The sequence below is a fragment of the Asterias amurensis genome, chromosome 16 (genome assembly GCF_032118995.1).
Source record: "Asterias amurensis chromosome 16, ASM3211899v1".
Lineage (NCBI taxonomy): Eukaryota > Metazoa > Echinodermata > Asteroidea > Forcipulatida > Asteriidae > Asterias > Asterias amurensis.
In genome coordinates, this window is record NC_092663.1 from 12,151,266 (window position 1) to 12,174,145 (window position 22,880).

At 39.6% G+C, this 22,880-nt stretch overlaps 1 protein-coding gene across 6 annotated transcripts in view; it reads left to right on the plus strand.

The window, feature by feature from the left end:
- LOC139948602 (tyrosine-protein phosphatase non-receptor type 4-like) overlaps positions 1 to 22,880 on the plus strand; it is a 98,063-nt gene that overhangs the window by 68,900 nt on the left and 6,283 nt on the right. Inside the window, exons 7-18 of one of the 6 annotated variants that reach the window (XM_071946779.1) lie at positions 1,111 to 1,198; positions 3,514 to 3,666; positions 4,837 to 5,003; positions 6,231 to 6,302; positions 11,797 to 11,916; positions 13,084 to 13,143; positions 17,447 to 17,506; positions 18,393 to 18,516; positions 18,968 to 19,111; positions 19,431 to 19,587; positions 20,358 to 20,515; positions 21,465 to 21,555. In XM_071946779.1, the coding sequence (XP_071802880.1) occupies positions 1,111 to 1,198; positions 3,514 to 3,666; positions 4,837 to 5,003; positions 6,231 to 6,302; positions 11,797 to 11,916; positions 13,084 to 13,143; positions 17,447 to 17,506; positions 18,393 to 18,516; positions 18,968 to 19,111; positions 19,431 to 19,587; positions 20,358 to 20,515; positions 21,465 to 21,555 (1,394 nt within the window). The remainder of the gene's footprint in view (positions 1 to 1,110; positions 1,199 to 3,513; positions 3,667 to 4,836; positions 5,004 to 6,230; positions 6,303 to 11,796; positions 11,917 to 13,083; positions 13,144 to 17,446; positions 17,507 to 18,392; positions 18,517 to 18,967; positions 19,112 to 19,430; positions 19,588 to 20,357; positions 20,516 to 21,464; positions 21,556 to 22,880) is intronic. The other 5 variants (XM_071946782.1, XM_071946781.1, XM_071946784.1 and 2 more) reach the window with 5 other exon arrangements.

Sequence of the window (22,880 nt, forward strand, 5' to 3'; positions counted from 1 at the left end):
GGCCTACTTACATTGTAGCTGTCAGTCCGCATCATGGCCAGTCACTGGATGAAAAGGCAAATCTCCATGGACATTTGCTACCATAAAAAGCCTAGTGTGAGCGAAGTTGACAATGGCAACCAGGGCCCCCATTTCATAGAACTGCTTGAAGACACTGGACACTATTGGTAATTGTCAAAGACCAATCTTCTCACTTGGTGTATCTCAACATATGCATAAAATAACAAGCCTGTGAAAATTTGAGCTCAATTGGTCGTCAAAGTTGCAAGATACTTATGGAAGAAAAAACACCCTTGTCACACCAAGTTGTGTGCTTTCAGATGCTTTATTTCGGGACTTCAAAATCTAATTCTGAGGTTTCAAATTCATGGAAAATTACTTCTTTCTCAAAACTACGTCACTTCAGAGGGAGCCGTTTCTCACAATGTTTTATACTATCAACAGCTCCACATTCCTTGTTACCAATTAAGGTTGTATGCTAATAGTTATTTTGAGTAATTACCAATAGTGTCCGCGGCCTTTAAGCAGAAAAAAGCAGGTAAGCGCAACAAAGTTATGCTTGCAAGAGTAAGGTTACCAGCCGGACTAGTAGGACAGCATTCTGACTGGTCCTTGGCCGTTTTAACTGGCGTTTGGCCAGCAGACTACTGTTAAAGGAACACGTTGCCTTGGATCGGACTAGTTGGTCTATTAAAAGCGTTTGAAACCGTTTGTTATGAAATGCATATGGTTAGAAAGATGTTTTAAAAGTAGAATATAATGATCCACACAAGTATCACTCGAAACTGCACGGTTTCCCTTTTACGTCGCGAACTATCACGGTCGTCCATTTATGGGAGTCAAAAGTTTGACTCCCATAAATGGCCGACCGTGTTAGTCAACAGGGTAAAAAGAAAACCACGCAATTTCGAGGCATATTTGTGTAGATCATTGTATTTTACTTTTACAATATCTTTCTAACCATATACATTTTGACACACAAACGGTTACAGAACGATTTTCAAAGACCAACTCGACCGATCCAAGGCAACGTGTTCCTTTAAGGGGGAACGCTGGGGGTATTCTTGACAGGGTTTCAGTAGTTTTTCTGTTTTGTTTTTCTTCTCTTAGCGGGCAGTTGCCAGTGGATGCCGAGTTCAACTTCCTGCAGAAAGTGAAGAACCTAGAGAAGTATGGAGTGGATTTCCATAATGCAAGGGTAAATAAAGGAAACTCTGCTCAATGAACTTATAGGAGGAAACCATATTAAATAAATGGTAAACTATCGGCTACATCCATATGGACTGTAAAGGGGGTAACCCTGTTTCAGACCTAGGAGTAGGTGGCAACGGCCTCTGGAATAAAATAATTGTAGCCCACACCGTGAAGTGGCCTTTAGGCCTTGTGTGTCTGGCGACTTTGCATTAAAAAAAAAAAAAAAAAAAACTCAAAAAGGCTAGTTGGTTTTCAGGCAAAAATATGTTGTTAAACATCCTCACTCTTACCAATGTTTTGCACACCCTTTTTTAATTGACTCGACATTCCAGATGCACAGAGTCAGTTCGGAGGCCAAATCTATTTTTATGATCCAAATCTAACGTCTTACACCAAGAGGAAATGACACTTTAAGATTTGTCAGAATGATGGATTTGTTTTGGGACAGCCGAGATAAATATCAGTTCTAGGAGGGCAAGTCTGGTTCATTTGTTAATGAAACCTTAAAGGCACTGGACACTATTGGTAATTACTCAACAAAATTGTTAGCATAAAAACTTACTTGGTAACAAGCAATGGAGAGCTGTTGCTAGTTTAAAACCAGTGGACACTATTGGTTGTGAAACGAGTTTCTCTTGAATTCTCTTCCGGCCGGGTGTCCCTTGAGCTTGGGGAATTCCCAATTCTGATAAGATACAGGAATATATCCAGGATGTTTACAGCATTGGTAATTTCCTGTCCAAATGTCCTAGTTAATTACTGTCTATCAAATTGAGTGAAAGAAAGTATCGGTCTCAATAACATGTATGTTGGGAATTCATTCGCCTGGACTCCAATTTGCGCACAATAACTTGCTAAGTACAGACCCATTTTGCTTAGCAGGAACAGGTTAACAGCGTAAAATTCCTCTTTGTTTCCATTGCTGTGGCTGGTACCCAACAAGTGTTTTGCTTAGCAAAGAAATTTGACAAGCACTATTTTCTGCTTAACAGCCTATGAATGGGCCTGTGGTCTTCCATGTAGGTTGGTAAACCTGGTGAGCACAAAGTTTTGCTAAGCATAGAAATATTTGGCAAAGCAGGGATATGAAAAAGTTAGAGGAATGGTCTAAGTATGACTGATGAATAATAATGTTGTAAGTGCCTTGATCTACTTGTAGCTACTAGAATAATGTGCTGTTTATAAGAACCAAGTAGTATTATTGCTAAGCAGAGTGTGAGTTCGAATCCCCAGCCATTGCTTCTTCCTTCAAATGGGATGTTAAGCCGTTGGTCCCACGTGTTATGTTACACACGTAAAAGAACCCAGTGCACTTATCGAGAAGAGAAGGGGTTTGCCCCGGTGTTCTTGGTCCAATCGGCAGCAAATTGCACCACAGCACCTTGTAAAGCATTACATGGTGCTATCAGAATTGGGTCTCATAATTCAAAAGTAGTTTCACATCTGGCAGGAAATACTGTATGTTACAGCGCCAGGAGTGTCACTGGGTGACTGACTGACATGTTCTATATAAGAAACCACAATTATTATTATAACTATATGGTATGGAAGGCATGGAAACAAAAGTGCATATGTGCTAGTCCGATGTATAATGTGTTGAGAAAAACCATGTATGATGCTGTTTGTAAAAGTAATGCAAAATTTAGTGTTTTATTGGAAGGAAACAAATTAATTGTTTTGATGACCTTTCAGGAAAAAGGTATTATACACTGCTTAGCCAAGAAGTTTTGTATGTCTGCTAAGTTAAAGGCAGTGGACACTATTGGTAACTACTCAAAATAATTATTGGCATAAAACCTTACTTGGTGACGAGTAATGGGGAGAGGTTGATGGTATAAAACATTGTGAGAAACGGCACCCTCTGAAGTGCCATAGTTTTCGAGAAAGAAGTTATTTTCCACAAATTTGATTTCGAGACCTCAAGTTTAGAACTTGAGGTTTCGAAATCAACCATCTAAACGCACACAACTTCGTGTGACAAGGGTTATTTTTCTTTCATTATTATACTCGCAACTTCGATGACCGATTGAGCTCAAATTTTCACATGTTTGTTGTTTTATGCATATGTTGAGATACACCAACTGTGAAGGCTAGTCTTTGACAATTTCCAATAGTGTCCACTGCCTTTAAAAGAATTCAATGTTCAAAATAATTTGTTTAATGGTTTAACATTGCGACTTTTGCTAACTCCTCCGTCATGATGTAAACTGCAATTTGTATATTTTAAATATTGTTGCAACCCTTCCCCAGGGTTATGGGGTATGTTCCTTTTTAAATAAAACAAGAAATCAAATCAATTATTATGATTGTTTTCTACAGGACCAGGCGGGGATGGAGATCTGTATAGGCATCACATCGCTGGGCGTGGTTGTCTTTCAGAACAACCTCCGCATCAACACTTTCTCATGGGCTAAGATAATCAAGATCTCCTTTAAAAGGAGGCAGTTCTTCATCTGCCAGCGACGAGAATTAGTAAGACAAATAAAATGCTGAGTCGGCATCAATTTCCCACTTTTTTTTTTTTTTTTTTTACCCCAGGTTTGCACATTGAAATGGCATGGCCTAGAGCAAGTTCGAGCAAGGCACTGTAGCCGACCATTGCATGATTTTTCCTGGTACCCAGGATGTGTTAAATGCATAGGTAACCATGGAACATTGTCTAGTGGTTGACAAAATGGTCGCCGCTCGAACTTGCCCCATGTTGAACCCTACTAAATGTAGCACAGTGCAATGGAGTATGGGATTTAAGGTGACTGCAGAATGCAACAAACTACAACAACTTTTTACCGTTTGGGTCATGTTGTGTTTGGCATGGATTCCACAAACAATCAGCCAAGGAGAGTTAAAGGCACTGTTGGACATGTTTGGTAATTGTCAAAGACTAGCCTTCACAGTTGGTGTATCTCAACATATGCATAAAATAACAAACCTGTGAAAATTTGAGCTCAATCGGTCATCGTACTTGCGAGATAATAATGAAAGAAAAGGTTGATTTCGAGACCTCAGGTTCTAAACTTGATGTCTCGAAATCAAATTCGTCGATAATTACTTCTTTCTCGAAAACTATGGCACTTCAGAGGGAGCCGTTTCTCACAATGTTTTATACCATCAACCTCTCCCCATTACTCGTCACCAAGAAAGGTTTTATGCTAATAATTATTTTGAGTAATTACCAATAGTGTCCACTGCCTTTAAAGGCACTGGACATGTTGGTAATTGTCAAAGACTAGTATTCTCACTTGGTGTATCCCAACACATGCATAAAATAACAAACCTGTGAAAATATGGTTCTCAATTGGTCGTTTAAGTTGCGAGATAATAATGAAAGAGAAAATGCTCTTGTTGCAAAACCTTGTGTGTTTTTAGATTTACAATAAAAGGCTTCAGTTTGATAATTTGGGTGAGAAATAACCTTTTTCTCAAAAACTACGTTACTTCAGAGGGGGCTGTTTTATACCAGAGCTCCCCATTGCTCGTTACCATTAAGTTTTGATGCTTACAATTATTTTGAGTAATTACCAGTAGTGTCAAGTGACTTTAAATTAATTCCCACATGGCCCCCTTTGACAACTACCATTCTTGAGGGTTTTTGGTGGTAAGCACTTTTTATGACCTTCCCTGTCCATGTTTTCTTCTACACAGAATGAAACCAGAGATACAGTTATAGGCTTCAACATGGCCAGTTATAGACACTGTAAGAACCTATGGAAGTCCTGCGTGGAGCATCACACGTTCTTTAGACTAGTTGAACCCCAGCCGCAGCCCAAGAAACGTGTCTTTTTCCAGCTGGGGTCAAAGTTCAGATATAGGTGAGAAAAATTAAGCTGAAGGGAACTGAAATTTGGTTGTAGAAATATGTACTACCGTCAAATCCACAAAACTCTTCCTAACTTAGGATTAATCATAGGACTTGGGACGAGTTATGTAAGTTCCCTATCCTTGAACACCCAGCAGGGTGGATACGTGCGCATTACAAGTCTTATTATTATTATTATTATTATTATTATTATTATTATTATTATTATTATTATTATTATTATTATTATTATTATTATTATTATTATTATTATTATTATTATTATTATTATTATTATTATTATTATTATTATTAAAGATGTTAGGACATATTGATAGGATAACTCGAGCCAGGATAAGACCTAGCGTTTCGTAAAATCGGCTGCAGGGCCCAATTTCATAGTAGTGGTTAAGCAGCAATTGGTTCTTAACAATTTTCTGCCAAGCAGTAATAAGCAGGAAACCAGCTATAGATGATACATGTGGATTGGTATTTTGGGTGGTAACCTTATTCTGGTAGGCATAATTTTGTTGTGCTTACTTTTTGAGCTCAAGCAACTCTGTGAAATTGGGCACTGGGCTCAAAAATTTACACTGAACTGCAGGATCGAGGCCAGTATTTTAGTGTCGGGCCAGTAAATTCCAGCGGTCTTGTGTTTTTGTATGGTTATTCCGGGCCTCGTCTTTAATTTAAAAATCATATTCAAATGTTGGCTTTGAGTCTGATAAATTCTTTCAGTATTGACCCATTTCACCTGACGTCATCATCAGAAAAATCTTGAATGCGCCATACTGGTGGGCAATTTCACTGTGCGTTTTTATATATAGCTCTATGCTGCGCGTTATGCAGTAAAGTGTGCATTTTAGGCGACGCGGCGTTGATACACGTAAAGCTAACTGCCCACCAACATGGTGAGCGTGGCATTGGTCGGGCGTGTGATGCGCGTGCAAGGGGTCAATAGAAGTTTCATCATAAGATTAAAAAACCAGTTTATTTGTGTAGAAATTATTTGTGTGGTAATGTTTCTGGTCTTGCAACGAATGTTATTGTCCTCTTCAATTTTTGAGCTACAAACCCTGCAGTCTTGTTAATTTGTTCACCAATTTAGAGCCTTGCTTACAATCAAAGGAATGTGCAGAGAAAGGGTTTTGCCCTTAAAAATGTTCCTAATTTTCCCAAGGACCAAATAACCAGGCATGTTAATAACTGAAATTTGTGTCTGTTTCTTTCAACATTACAGTGGGAGAACGGAATATCAAACAGTAGAAGATGCCAAAAGGCGACTAGCCACAAAAGACAGGAACTTTGACAGGTAATAAAAGCCACATTGTAATAGTAGTTTGGGAGGCTAGTCACCCTAGGGCCAAGTCACACAGGCCACGAGAACGAAAACGATAACGATAAAAATGCATGCCCTCGATTGGTTGAATGAGCGTGGGCGTAATCTGCGAGGAGCATTTCAACCAATCGAGGTTGTGCATTTTTATCTTTATCGTTTTCGTTCTCGTTTTCGGGGCCTGTGTGACTTGACCTCACAACTGAGAAGCTGAATCGAGAAGGATTTGACCAATGCTGACCAAACGGTTTCTACTTTGAAATAGTTGCTGACGTAGTAGTACAGTTGTAGAAGCATAGTAGAAGTGGCGTATATGTGTGAATGGTGGTATTAAGCAGAATTGTACTTTGTGCGGGAATCTCTATTAGGACTAATGCTTCTTGGATGCAATGAAGGCAGTTGCGTCTGGTCATTGCGTTGCTGCCCATTGATTTATTTCCAGTAGAAAACAAAAAATCCCTTTGGACATGTCTTTGTAATGCACTTTTTGTATCAATTTGACTTTTGACACGGCAGTGTATAGTTGTTATCTATCTCAATGTGAAAGAATGGGTTTCCGCACACTGTCTTTTTGTATCGCCTTGCTTAAAACTATATGGTGTTAAAATAACACTTTGCAAAAACATTTGGTGTTATTTAAACACCACACTAATTTAGCTTAGTGCGGTACAAATTTGGCAGCACAGGTTGTATACGGCACAGGGAGCTGAGATGGTTTAAAGAATGAGTTAAATGGCCCAGTGACCAGGGGTGGATTTCACAAAGAGTTAAAACTAGTCTTACATGTATCTCGAGTTAGGACGATTACTTGTTCACACTTAGGACTATCATACGTTTTTATATCTTACATGTAGGTAGTCCTCACTCTTTGTGAAATCGACCCCGGTGGTACTAATGTTGAAAGTGCTCTAAGATGCCCTTCAGGTGTATAAATCGCTTTACAGAAAACAATTATTGTTATTATTATTTAGAGGTCAATGGAATGACCTTTGCTCGTCTTACGGCTATACTATCATCAGTTCATTATCAGCATTGATTAACCCCCTGTGATTGTTTGTCTCCCAGCAAACCCAATCTCCTCGCCCCGCACTTCACCCATAACTCCTTCTCCACCCTGCCCACCCCATCCCGCATCTCCTCCATCCTACCCAGAAGTCCCTGTATATCCCAGCAATGCCCCCAGCTGCTGGGCATAACCAGACTGCCCAGCGCCCCTTGCCTTATCACGGACATACCCTGTCTGGTCACGGGCAGCAGCCCCAGGTGTGGCCCGTCCAAACCGGCCAAGTACACCCAGCGGAAATGTAGTGCTGCGCATTTTCCTGTAGAATGGTAAACAGTGAATGGGGAGAGCCCTGTTTTGCATGGCTATGCATGATAAGGAAATTGAGCCGCTTGGTAATGGAGATGCTATGGCCCTTTTTGAAACCACAGCTTTGGATTCGGCTCAGGTTAGCTTTGCCCAACGGTTGTTTTAGCAATTGTGCGTGCTTTGCTTATACGGGCTCAGGGTTTCAGACGAGAGGACAGAGTCTGAAGCCGAATCCAAAGTCGAAGCTGTGGTTTCGACAAGGGCCTCTGTCCTTGTCGGAATTGGCGGCTACAGCCACGGCTACAGCTAATGTAGATTTCCGTGTCATCATGCGTTGAAGTATAGAACATCCTTAGCAACACCCTTAGCAACAGACGTAGCCGTAGCTGTAGACGCCAATTCGGATTCGGCCTTACGGTTGTTGATGGAGATGCTATGGCTGTGTCAGAATTAGCGGCTACAGCTACGGCTAGATTTCAGCGTCATCATGCGTTGAAGTATAGGACAGCCTTAGCAACACTCTTAGCAACAGACGTAGCCATAGCTGTAGATGCCAATTCCGATACGACATATGGTTTGATTGTCTGCAGCACTTTGCTTGGGAGTATTTTTTGTGAGAAAACTAAAAGGAGACACAATGACAGGTGGGGATTTTAGTGTGGAGTGTGACCCTAATCCTGACTGATTATCAAATGAGACTGTGTTTCCTTACAATTTAATGACCAACGGACCTTTATCTCTGGACAGCCATGCTTTCTCTTGGTCCAATCCACCTGGACCCAATTTCATAAAGTTGTTAAGCAGAAAATACTGCTTAGCAAACTTCCATTTTCATATGGTTGCTTAACGGTAAGCAAATTTTTAATGGCAAAGCCGTCAAATTTGCTTAAGCTTATTTCATATGAAATCAGAAATAAAAACATGGTTAGCCTACCCACCGACTTCCTTTTTGGAGGCCGCTTCCATTTTTGTAATCTCTCTTTTTTTTATTTTTTTTTTTATTTTATGGAAAAAAAGGTTTTATTTGAACAATTTCATTGGGGGAAAAATTACTTGGGGAAAATAGCTTAGTCGGTAATCTTTAAAAATGTGTTGGGTGACCATTTTGAGAAAAAAAGACTCTCCTAACGCTTGTTGCTCAGGATTTATGTTTCATCAACTCATTGACCCTTGACATTATAAGTCTTATATCGAGTATGGGTGGGGCCCTACTCTTTGGCTACTCATGATGAGCAGTTGTTTGTGGCTTTAAGTGATTCATTGTTACTTACGAACAAGGCCAGCGCAAGAAATATGAGTCAATGATCGTGTTCATTATAAGCCATTGTTCCTTGTGATTCGGTGTTAATTACACACATATACATTGCTATGTACAGATGCCCTTGGGATTTCTTGTGGAAGGGTTTGGGTACTTTTTTGTAACACAGTGTAGTGGTCCGGTCCAATGTCTTTTTCAGCGCTGTGCAGCATTTTCTCTTCAAATATTGAGCCTCGATTGACGTCACGAACAGCGCCCTCTCGGGTCGTGGCCTACTCTTAAACTAATTTTTAAGAACCTTAGTTAATTGTTTATTCACATTCCGCTCATCAAAAGACATAGATTTGTGACAAAAGCTTTATTTTGACAAAATACCACTTCCAGGTGACTTTAAAAAATCTTACTTTCTAAGGTAATTTTTTTTTTTAGAAATGAGTAAAAACAAGTCATGAAAATAATTTTGGTCTTACATGTAGGAGACAAAAATTATTTTAACATGTACAATCTTTTTACCAGTATTAATACTAATACCACTGCTGGTAAATACTTAAATAATGCCGCATTCACTCGACTCTCCTGAAAACATCGCTCTATGATTTTCGCCTTTTTTTTTCTTTTCACAAACTTGACGACTAGTGAAGCTGAAACTTCTACAGGTAAACTAAATTAAACTAAATTACATTCATCTTCATTCACAGTGAGTAGGGATTCATGTCATGGGCGAAAACAAAAGGTATCCAAACCCTTTAAGAGCGAAATCTGTTTTTTTCATAAAACGCGTACATGTACATTTTTGTACTGACTTGACCGTTGACGTCCGATTATGCTGATGCTTATTGGTTCAATGACACTTGGCAGATATTCAACACTGACTCATTGGTGATAAGTCTGGGTTTCCTTTACTGTCTGAAATTGCACTAGGGGTCTTGACCTACATGTAGGCCTAATTTCATAGAGCTGCTTAAAGCAATCACCCAACATCGGTTAACAGGATTGTCCAAAGTCTCATACTTCGTGTATCACAACTTATATATAAAATAACAAAGCTGTGAAAAATTAGGCTCAATCGGTCATCGGAGTCAGGAGAAAATAACGGGAAAAGCCACCCTTGTTTCCGCACGTTTCGCCGTGTCATGACATGTGTTTAAAATAAATCCGTAATTCTCAATGTGGAGAATTGTTTTAATGTTTTCTCAAAAAGTAAAGCATTTCATGGAATAATATTTCAAGGGAAGTCTTTCACCATTACCTTCTGTACACACTGTAAATTATTTGTAAATCGGTGAACTTTTAATTTTTGTTCCGTTCAGAAAGTGTCCAATGGCTTTAAGCAGAAAATTATTTGCTTACTAGAATAAGGTTATAATCATTTTAGGATGGGACGCAAATCCGTTGTGTAATGCACGTAAAAGAACCCAGTGCACTTATCAAAAAGAGAAGGGGTTGTGGCCCTGGTGTTCCTGGCTGTATGCACCATAGCACCTTGTAAAAACCCTCATAAGGTGCTACATAATTGGGTCTCAGAATTCATTCCTTCAATAACATATCTTTCTGTTATACTATTAGTGCCATGAGAACCTTGTTGGTAGATACGTACGCTATAAGACTTTGATATTATATACACTGATGACTGTTAGCACTCTTTACTCGATACTTTTCCGGGGAAAAGAAAATGAAAGGCATATTACTGGGGTAGAGTTTCAAACCCATGACTTTTGTAATTCTAGAGCAGTGAACTAGACCACCGGAGTTGCCCAATATGATAACCAGCCAAAATACCATGTCACCATGTAAAATTGATGACTGGTATCCTGCTCCTTTTTGCTTACACCATGTGTACAATGAGGTCGGCCCAACTAGACTGCCGAGATTGCCCAATATGATTACCAGCCAAAATACCATGTCACCATGTATTATTGATGACTGGTATCCTGCTTCTTTTTGCTTACACCATGTGTACAATGAGGTGGGCCCTTGTACTCAATAAAAGTGTACTAAGTTTTTTTCCAAGGACCAAGTGCATCATGCCTGTAATACATGTATTACATTTGTCCTATATGAATAACTAGGGATCCGAAGCTTGACTTAAAAGATAACACAGGAAGTTTGTCAATGCACCAGTAATAACAGATTTCAGAGATGTTTCACTTGTAATGATAATCGTTTAGATTGGTTATAGCTACTACATAGGAAGGACATAAGGAAGGAAAGCATGTATGACATGTACCAGATAGTTGGCGTCAGAAATATTCTTCAGTTATGTATTACGCACTTGGCATACATGGACTACGCGCACATTAATTGGAGTAATCCAATATAAATCTGAGACAGAGGCATGTGGGATAAAAATGTGTAATGGATAGAATCAAATACTGCCCTTGTCGCTTTAGGAACTTTGACCTCGGGTCAAATAGCTGGTAACATGCATGTCTGGCTATGCATGTTGTGGACGCAAACTGGCTATGTATTGAATGCATGCATTGCTGACTTTAAACCAATGAAATGCATCGAGTGTGTAACGGATATAGTCTTATACTGCCCTTACTTATTTAGGAACTTTGACCTCAGAGTCAAATGGCTGGTAACTTGCAAGTCTGGCTATGCATGTTGTGAATGCAAACTGGCTTTATTGAATGCATGCCTTGCTGACTTTAAACCAATGAAATACATCGAATGTCACAGCCAAAGGAGTTGACCTGCATTGCACTCCCCCCCCCCCCCCCCCCCCAATAAAAAAAAATTACACCTCTGTAAATAAATAAGATATATTTTAGTGTGCATGTTGTGATAAACCAAAAAAGGGAATGTCAAACTGCCTTTGCAAACTTTTCTTTAAATCCCACATTTTTGTTTTCTGTTGTTTGCCCCCTTCCGATTTTTGCTGACCCTTGACCCCGAAGGTCACCAAGCAAAAGGTTATTCAGACGAACAATCAGCGGTACGACGTCCGAAATCATCCGGACTGAAACCAGAAGTCTGCCGTCGAGAACCAGTAACCATAAGCCCCTCCTTGATAACCAGTAAGTTTGAATTTTTTTTCAAAATCTTAAGATTTCCTTCTGCTCGCAACGTCAGTCATAAATTGTCTCCTGGTTTTTGTGTCCCTGAAGCCTATTACTACTCCTGTTTAATGATATCCCCGTCTTTGTGTGGAATCTAACCTAAATCTACCCTAAATTCACCCTAAATTCACCCAACACATCATTTTGTCTTCATACCCCCCCCCTCCAACAGTTTTCCTTAACGCCCTTTCAAATCTCATCAACAAATCAATCTGTCAAAACACAACATCTTGCTCATGATATAACACTCCGCACTAATTTTGTCACTTTTGCTCAAAATACCCGGCTGTCAGACAAACATTTTGTCACTTAATATTGACCCATTTCACCTGACGTCATCATCAGAAAAATCTTGAATGCGCCGTACTGGTGGGCAATTTCACTGTGCGTTTTCATATATGTCTCTAAGCATAGAGTATGCTGTGCGTTATGCAGTGAAGTGGGCATTTTAGGCGACGCGACGTTACGGTAATACACGTAAACCTAACTGCCCACCAACATGGTGAGCGTGGCATTGGTCACCGCGTGTGACGTGCGTGCAAGGGGTCAATACAAATAATATTTCTCGTTTTCGATGTGCACAAGACCTGCACAGCCTGTAATGAATTGTTTTGGACAGACTTGGAACTAAGCTGGGCTTTTTTTGTAAGTTATAACGCACAAATTGTCTGGTTTTTAACCAAAGTTTGTACAATTAATGTGTACCCCAGCAAGTTCGAGTGTGCACCATGGTTAAGTACGGTTGACTATTTTGACACGAAACTAGGCTGGTCGACCATTGGTTGACTTCTATGGTCGACCATTTGGAACCAGCCTCGGGACCATGGTCTCTTCCGTGGTGCAAATTAATTGTTCCATTCTAACATGTTCAAAGCGCATAAGGGATACAGTGAAACTATAGCGAAACTGACTGGGCTTTCAAACGAGTCGTTCGAGTGAGTGCGTCACTGCGCATGTATGTTGCTGGTCAGTAGTTGACTAAATGTCCGCACTCGAACTTGCTCTAAGTTGAAGTTATGTAACCACCCCCCCCCCCCCAACTCGATATTTACAACCCTGGTTTCCTTCGATTACAACGAACAGTAGGGTGTTGTTTACCAGTGTCTTCCCATGTTACATTAACAGCCCAATGACGTGCAGTCTACCAACAAGATCGTCCAAAAACAAATCACTCGGAATCAACTAGTAAGTTGGTTATGTTACCTGGTTATGTTAACCTGGCTGTAATCATTAACCAGCATGCTTTACAGACAATGGCCCTTCTTTAAAATGCTGACTTTTTTGTGTTAGCTTTAACCTTTTCCTCTCTCCGATTTAGTTTTCTTTGACAAGGTAGACGCATCAAATTAAAATAATTGTTTCTCCTTGTAGAAAAATTCTTTATAAAAGAAATTGTTGTTGGACAAATTTTTTAGCAGGTTTATGTGTGGCTTCCAATAATCTTGAATACCCCCTAAATCAACCCAAATTCGTATCAGGTTTTGCTTTGTTCTTATGGATTAGAATATCTGCTAAGCGAGACAAAGCTTGCTTAGCGTTGGGCAAGGCATAGACCAATCAGATTCAACTTATTGAGCTTATGGACTTTAAAGCCTTCTTCAAAAGGTTTCTGGTGAAATTAACGATTGAGGGTAAAATTAGCAAGTCAGGGTGAAAAACAAAGAAGAATTATAATAATGAACTTTTTGTTGAAGTAAAATAACTGATGATTAATTTTTTGGAATTCTTGCATTCATATTGCTTTTTTGGTGTTAAAATTCTGGGTTGATTAACCGATTTTGTTCTTCTCTAGAGTGATTGCTTTTTCAAGAGGCTTTTCTCTTTTAGAAATGAAATTGAAAGTGCTGGAAATGGAACTCTCTGATCACTCATGAAAGCTGTACTTAAAATGCACTTAAAGGGAAGGTACATGTTTGGTAACTGTCAAAGACCAGTCTTCTCACTTGGTGTATCCCAACATAACCATAAAATAACAAGCGTGTGAAAGTTTGGGCTCAATTGGTCATCGAAGTTACGAGAAAATGATAAAAGTAAAAACACCCTTGATGGACGAATTTGTGTGCTTTCAGATAAGAATAAAAGACTTCTAGCTAGAAGTCTTTTATTATTCTAGTGAGAAATTACCTCTTTCTCAAAAACTACGTTACTTCAGAGGGAGTCGTTTCTCACAATGTTTTATACTATCAACAGTTCTCCAATGCTCATTACCAAGTCAGTTTTTAAGTTAATATTTGTTTTGAGTAATTACCAAACGTGTACCTTCCCTTTAATTACATTCTTATTGTCTATAAGAAAAATCAAGTAAAATGAATGCCAAGAAACTGATTCCTGAAAGCCAAACCAAGTACTCAAATAAAACATTTGTATATTTTTTTTAAGTAAGACAGTTGTCCCCCAAACTGCTAGCTTAGGTCTTAGAGCATGCAATTAGTTTGAGTTCATGGATATAACTTGAAGGTTTGCATGGTGGGAAGACAATATTATAAGAAATTTGCGGTTGGGCACCAATAGTTAGATCTCTTTTGAGTGACCAGTACACTCCTTCTCAGAATCACCTATCGTTTGGCTTTTGGGACTACTGCTAAGTTTCGTAGGGTTTTGTAGGGTGGCGCAACTGCATACAGAACTAAACTGTAAGCATGTTTCCTACTTTGTAGATGCACTCACCTTGGGATGTCATACTGCTCACTGGCATAATCTTTCTATCATTCTAAAGCACATTGGATGCTATTATTGAACGGTCAAACAGTAGATCGTTGGTTTAAATCTTGCTTGAGTAAATTTTCCTCTACTTGTCCCCAAACTATTGAAAAATATTACCCAGAAGTTTCCCTTGCTGTTTACATGTATTAATCTTTACATAGTTTTTTTTTTCAACTAGTTTGATATATTATTTGCTTGATTAGTCTAACCATTAAAAAAAAATAAAAGCTTGTCGTTTTTTTTTCTGTTTTTTTTTTTCTCCTACTAGAGCAGCTGGGTCCTTATTTCTAATTTCATCCGCAATTAACATCTCATTCCTAACATACTCATCTTCATTTTTTTTCAGCTAACATTTTCTATTTGTTTATTCATTTTCAAATGATTTGGAATGATTGCCATCATTATCACTCTGCATTTTCCTAAGAGGCTGTCAAATAATTTAAAAACTGTAGCTGGACGAAGGAGCGGAGGTTGAATGTTTTCAATGTCGTTTTTAAAGGCACTGGACACTTTTGGTAATTACTCAAAATAATTGTGAGCATAAAAACTTACTTGGTATGAGCGATGGAGAGCTTTTGATAGTAATAAACATTTTGAAAAATGGCCCCCTCTGAAGTAACACAGTTTTTGAGAAAGAGGTCATTTCTCGTTCAATATAATAAAAGGCTTCAGCTGAGGCTGTTAATTATGCATCTGAAAGCACACCAAGTTGTGCAACAAGGGTTTTTTCACTTTCATTACTTTGCAACTTTGATGACAAATTGAGCCCAAATTTTCACAGGTTTGTTTTTTGATGCATATGTTGAGCTACACCAACTGTGAAGACTAGTCTTTGACAATTACCAAACGTGTCCATTGCCTATAAATCAGTGCAGATTCTGTACATATTTTGAAGAGTGTACAAACCATGAAATGGTGGACATAACATTGATCCTATAAATTTGTTTGCGGTGGGGGAATTCTAAAAATAATTGCTGCTTTGAAAATTGTTGAAAATGGACAACCCCCTTTTAAAAATAATCTCGATGACGTAGATGTAACTGAGTACTGTTCAACTTCAACTAAATGTCGGGGTTCGTTTGTTTGAAATTAACACGTGCGGCATTTCCTTTCCTCTAACGAAAGTGTTTTTTCCTGTGTGGAAATTGGAGAAAATATTTCCTAAAAATGACACGATGGAAGATGACATATGGCAGACGCTTCTTAGGAGGTCGTGGTTTTAAGAGGGATGTTTTACTTTTTGTTTTTTTGCGGCAAGGATATTAATTCTAAGGGATCGAGTTACCTTGAAAAATTATTATATTATTTGAATAAGCCATTTACATACTAAATTTGAATATTGTCTGGTACAATGACGTGCTTATCAAGGCAGTTGCTATGTCACATGATTAGGGGCAACTTTTGCGTAGTTACGTAAGAGACGGTGAACACCCATTTACAATTCTGGATGGATGTGTATGGCACAATGGCACCAGGGTCTGCTCATTTGGAGGTTGCTGTACAAAAGCTTGCACTAAATCATGTGACATAGCAACTGTCTCTATTAGTCTGAGGAATTCAAATTTAAGTGGTAACTTGAGATCAAGAACGTAATTGTACCAGACAATATTCAAATCTAACACGCACCTGGCTTATTGTAAACTTCAATCTGCAGCTAAATTTAACTTGCATTTTCTGCCCAGTTTAGTTGATTTTATTCACTGGCTGTACAGTAACATTGCCAGTTGCCAATTTAAATTGTATATATAAAGGGAAAATGTTTGTTCACGATGGAACTAATTCTGAATTTGTTTGTGCTGGCGGAATTACTAATGCTAAAACATTGTTTTGGTTATTATTTTTTAACATACTGCACTATGACATCTACATGAATGCTGCACGGTTTCTTCCATTGATGCAATTTTCTTAAAGGTGTATGGTGCAGCCATCTCTGTTGTTGGGTTCCCTGGATTCACTATAGAAATGATAGTTGTTATTCTAATCGAATGGAACCAGACTATTTTTTATTGGATTGTGTCTGAATCAAGGGCCTTTTAGCTTTGACCCTTGACCCTTGAAGAGTCGGGCTTTCACTCAATCCAAACATGGCTTTATCGAGGATAAGAGGTTTTCAAACTTTTATCTGACAGAAGATTTGTTTATGTCTGCTGGGTGTAAACAAAAAAGCTTTAGTTTTCTCCGGATCAAAACAAATCCTGCTCTTTGATCTACTTCTCTAGTTCTGAGGTTACTGTTTCCAAAAGCTCCTCAGAATCTAGAACTCCAGGGGTTATCAGAAGATAGAAATATCACCATTTCAACAAACCTTAGATCTCTGGAAGTTTGCAGGTGTTTTTGTCAGCATTGTCTCTCACCCCTGCATACATGTAACTGTTGAAAACAATGACAGTGGCTACAAAGGCCCTTTTCACACCGCAGTATAGATTAGCAAGCATGTTTCACAGGTCAGCAGGACATTTTTGCTTGTGCGCGTGCAACTCCAAGTTACTATGCATTGTTCGCTTACACAGCTAGCGCAGAAATTCAGCGCTTGTACAGTAAGCAGAGAATGGTGATCGTAAGCGCACAGTTTAGCAGTAAGCAGAGCCATGAAACTGGGCCTTGTGCCCTCGTGGGTGAAAAAAAAATAGCTCTAAAATCACTTGGTTCAGACACACTCTCACTTTGGTTGCACTTTTTTTTTTCTTTTTCTTTTTTTTACTTGGGACAAAAAACCAAGATGGCTGCATTTTGAGTTTTATTGCATGATGCATTTCCCCTCTTATTTCATTCCTGCCGTCCACAGTAAAAACAGCCGGTACAGCAGCTTTGACGGTCAAGTCCCCGTTTCACCCAATGGCATCCGGTGAGTGTTCCTTAACAAAAAAAAAAAAAACGCCCATCATCTCCTTTCTTTCTGTTTGGGGTCTGCAGCCGATTTCACGAAATGCTAGGATTAATTCTACTTGAGTTAGGACGAGTAACTCGTCCTAACTTAGGATGGGTTCAATGCATTCTAACATCTATGGTTACAGAACTGAACTCATCTTAAGTCCCAAGATTAATCCCAAGTTAGAAAAAAGTTTGGTGAATTTGACGGCAGGCATCATTTTCTCTTCTCGTTTCTTTCTGTTCTGTGTCTGAAAACTTGACCTTTTTTTTCTCTAAAAGCATGGCAGGTTTGTACTCTCTTTTTGATGGCTGCTGAAATGACTGTACCTCTGTATGACTTTAAAAAACACATTTATATGCGATAAAGAGGGCGCTGTTCATGCGGAGCACTAACTTGTTTTTATCTGAAATATTTCATGAGTAATTTTGTTGGAATATTAGTTTTGAAGGTAAGATGTATTGGTTACAAAATGTGAATTACCCACGCTGGAAATAACCCTCTCACAACAGGATTTGTAGGGTTTTTAATGTTGACTATTTTTTGGGTGGAAGGCTGGGCGTAAAAACGCCATCAGACGTTGATTTCACAAAGAGTTAGGATTCGTCTTATCTCGAGTTAGGACGAGTAACTCTTCCTAACTTAGGATTAATCTTAAGGTCTGCATGCTACAGTGCAGGGTTGGGACTCATCCTAAGTCTTAAGATTAGTCTTAAGTTAGGAAGAGTTTTGTGAAATCGACGGCAGAGTCCATAGGCTTGATGTGGAGTTACGTATTGCCAGTTGAATTTGATGGATTCAGTACTGCATTGCCAATATTGAATGGAATGGGTCATTATAATAACAATGTCTTTTGTTACAGCGAGAATGGCATATCAAAGAGTGAAGAACTACTACATCCTCCTAAGATCATGTTTATGGATGATGGAGGAAGTGATTTAAGTCTAACGGAACGGTCATATGATCTCGCCAACGATGGACCAACGGTAGGTTCAGAACCCAGTTTTAATAATACTAATAATAATAATAGTGGCTTTTTATATAGCGCGTGTATCCGTCACTCAGTGACGTTCTTTATTATACAGTATTTTCCTGCAAGGTATGTGGGACAACGTTTGAATTATGAGACCTAATCCTTTGACATACATGTAGCTCCATGTAATGGTTAACAAGGTACTGTGGCGCAATATGCTGCCAATCAAACCAAGAACACTCAGATTGCAGAGTAGGGCTTTCAAAACCATAGAGAAATGTATGTACGCAGGCTTCGCACTTTCACTCTGACAAGCTTTTACGCTTTGCACTCATAGATAAGATCAGATTTTTAAAAATAGCCTATGACATTCCTGTATGAAAATTTTTAATAATTATTTTGGAATATGCATTTTTAAGTGTTTTGTGGTTATATTTCCCCCATCCCCCCATCCCCCATTACAGCCAAATGGATCATCACCTCAGGGCGATCCTCTTGTCTCGATACGCATCAAAAGTGATGAGAGAGGGCGCTTTGGCTTCAATGTGAAAGGTGGGGCAGACCAAGGAAGTCCTATCATCGTTTCGAGGGTTGCACGGAACACGCCGGTAAGCACAAGAAAACTCTTTGCCTTTTTCAAAATAGTGCATGAGAAATTTAAAAAGTGAAGATAAGGTGGCCACAAGACAACAATAAAAAAACGACCACAACAATGGCATAAACTCAAGAGAAGAAGTGGAGCCCACTGTCATAAAACTGTCGAGCAGAAAGTATTGCTTTAAAAAGTGTACCACCTGATGTAAGCAGTTGACCAATGTATCTTGAGCAAACTGGTTGAAACTGGTTTCAAATGGATTAGTGTAAACCAGTGTAAACCAGTTTCAACCAGATACTAATTTAGTTGCTCATGTCATTTTTCACCCTCAGGCTGACCAGTGCATCCCCAGACTAAATGAAGGTGACCAAATCTTGTTCCTGAACGGCAAGGACATGACACAGTGTAGCAATGAGCAGGTGGTCAGTGCCATTCGCTCCATAGGGGACGCTGCAAGTAAAGACTTGCTACTCACGGTCAGACCAAACGGTAAGTATCTGTAGACTTCATCAGCCCAGTTCATACTTCCTTGTGAATGCCAATGCAAGGCGAATTTTGGGAACACAATAATCTGATTGCGCTGTTTAAGCAATTGTGATGCAGTAAACTAAATAAGAGAAGCAAAATCGTCTCTAAGTGCAGGCATGGAGACAGGTGTGTGATTGCTTCAGTAGCGTAAACTTCAATGACATAACGCACGTAACGCGAGCGCGCGCTTGATTAGAAATACGTTAAGATGCTACTTGTATTGTATTTTTGTCATTCTGCGGACGAGTGCCTTTTGGTCTGAAACAGTCTGTCCAGAAGAGGTATATGCCAAAGATTGATAAGCTGTTTTTCTGAATTTACAGAAATGTATCAAGCACTGTGAATTGTGACAGTTTCATTTGATATATATATATATATCAGTGTTGACCCCTTGCCACATGTCACACGCGGCGACTGTGCCAAGCTCACCATTTTGGTTGGCAATAAATAAGTTTATGTGTAAACGCTGCATCGCCTAAAATGCGCACTTCACTGAATAACAGTGACATTGCCCACCAAAGTGTCCAAGATTATTCTTTTGATGGCGTCAGGTAAATTGGGTCAATATATCAAATGAGTAGGGTAGATGGCCTTAGCTTTCGATCCAAACTGGACCTTCTTCAGAGGCAAACACAAATACAAACCAAAACATATCAGGAGCTGTGTGTGACAATAAAACAGACTACTTCTATGAGTTGAATGCGTTTGATTTTTGTTTTTCCTCTCGGCAGTCTATGTGGGTGAGGAAGTGGAGGAGGAGCCTGCGTTTCAGTACATCCCAGAGAGCCCTCGTGTGCCCAACGGTGGAATGGAAAGCGACCCCCTCGTAGAGTCCATCATGCTGCTACAGGAGGGGTTAGAGGTCGGCACAGCGCTGGCACAGTTTGAGGTACAAATCATTATGTTAACCAACACGGAGCTTAAATTTTTTGGGGGGAAAATCCACAAGACTTAGGGCTTCTAGCTTTCACTCTCTTACTCACTCACTCACTCACTCACTCACTCACTCACTCACTCACTCGGTCGCCGACAGGCGGGCTCGAGTATGGCTTTTCCAAGTAATTCGGTCTTGCATGAGGGTTGCCAGTTCGTCTGTTGCAGCACCGTGGTCAAGTGTTTAGACTGCAGGACTTGCAATCTCAAGGTTGTGAGTTCGAATCCCCAGCTAACCGCTGATTTCACAATGACTAGAATAAATATTGTCGTCTAGTAACTAAATCACAATTTCTTGATTTGTGCAATTCATAATCATAGACGTTGTACGAGAGAGATTGGTTGTTGCCAGCTTGATGTTAATATCCCCTTGTGAGAGTTTGCCGAGTTCCCTTGATGGGAAGATCATCTAAAAAATATAAAAAATAAAAAAAATTAAAAAAATGTTTACTGGACCAGAATTTATTTTACAAGAACAATTCAAGATGATACAAATTCCTTGCAACATGCAATTTAACGTTTTTATTATTAATATTTTTATATTATTTTTTTATGCAAGTCGCCTGAAGGCCACATCAAGGTGTGGGCTACAATTTTTTTTTTCAGAGGCCTTTGCCACCTACTCCTAGGGCTGAAACAGGGTTACCCCTTTCACAGTCCATACGGATGTAGGCTTGGGTATCATCAGTCTGAAGCCTGGCCGGTTTAGCAGAAAGCACTACCTCCCCAATTTTACGTAGCAAGTGTCATGACCGGGATTTGAACCCACTCTCTGCTGATCAAACACCAGAGCTTGAATCCAGTGCTCTTAACCGCTCGTCCATGACACGCCAACAAATAAGTGCACTGAGACAACGCAACTTTGTGCTTGAGATAACGCAACTTTGTTTTTCTCTTTCCTTAAGCAACTCTACCGGAAGAAGCCGGGTATGACGATGAATGCTAGTCGCCATGCCGATAACATAGTCAAGAACAGATACCGTGATATTTCACCCTGTGAGTATTCTAGCTGTCGCAGTAATCAGTACAAAATTCAACACAAAAATCACAGTAACTTTGTACTCATCAGTCCTGGGATCAATTTCAATGGACCCTTCCCATGAAATATGCTAATTACATTCATGCATGCGTACAGACCCTGTTGGTTGGCAAACACCATAGAGTTGTGCACTAAGCAGACGCGCAATCGCGTCTGCGTCACGCACCCATTAGCCGTGTACAAAAAAGCGCGATGTTACCTCATTTTGCCAACCAAAACGTTAGTGCGCACGCGCTATGTGCAATTTACATATTTCATGGGAAGGGTCTATTAGCTTCTTAAAGGTTGTGGGCCCAATTTCATAGAGCTGCTAAGCAAGGTTGTAGCTACAACGGTCGGAGCCGGTCGGCTATCACCGGCCCCAGCTTTTGCCGACCGGGATCCAACAAAAAATATCAAACTCCGACCGGCATAAATTTATGTAAAACTGTTTTAAATGCCATTGAAAAGAGTGAAAAATAAAGTAAACAATCCTGTAAAACTCCTAATTAGGTGTGTATTTTATTTCTGTAAAAACAATCAAAACAATTTTCTCTCCAAAACCGCGATGTTGCTTAAAAATAAGCCGCTTGAATGCTGCGAGTTCATGGAGTACTAAAAAAAGCACGCACAGTCTCCGGCGTGCGTGTAGTATCCATGATGCACAAAACCACATGGTAATACTCACACGGTCACCCACTGGTTCATGCAGCATGCACAGCACATAACACACACAGTCCGCAGTCCATCTTAACCAAGATTCCGCACGCTGTGATTGGCCATTGATGGCTGTTAATAAATCCATATTAATGATCTTCTTGGCTAGCCTTCTCCACAACACACGCTCACGAACCAAGTAAAGAATTGGCGAACGTTGTGCATCACGCCTGCAGACTGTATGCACAATGCACAGCCTTGGAGGAGTTCTAGTAACATGGACAACTTCTGCCAACAGAGGGCGTTGCGGGCCAAAGTTCATTGAATTATTTCTCAATGTGTGTTGTTGACCGATCGTTGATTCACGAAGATTTTGTTGCAAACGGAGATCAGAACATGTTCAAAACAAACAATTCTCAAACAACAAGTTCATTCAAATGGTTGTTGATAATTTAGGGCATAAATTAAGAGATAAAGTCGTCCAATTTTAGGGACTTCACTTCCGTGTTTTTTTCAATATTTTGTTTTAGTTTCAATTTTTTTTTGTACCATACATGCAGCAGGCTAGTGAAAAAACCTGCGGGCGATCAAGAATTTCGGCTGACTCGCCCGGCGGGCGGTTGAAAACAAAGTTATTCTGATGGGC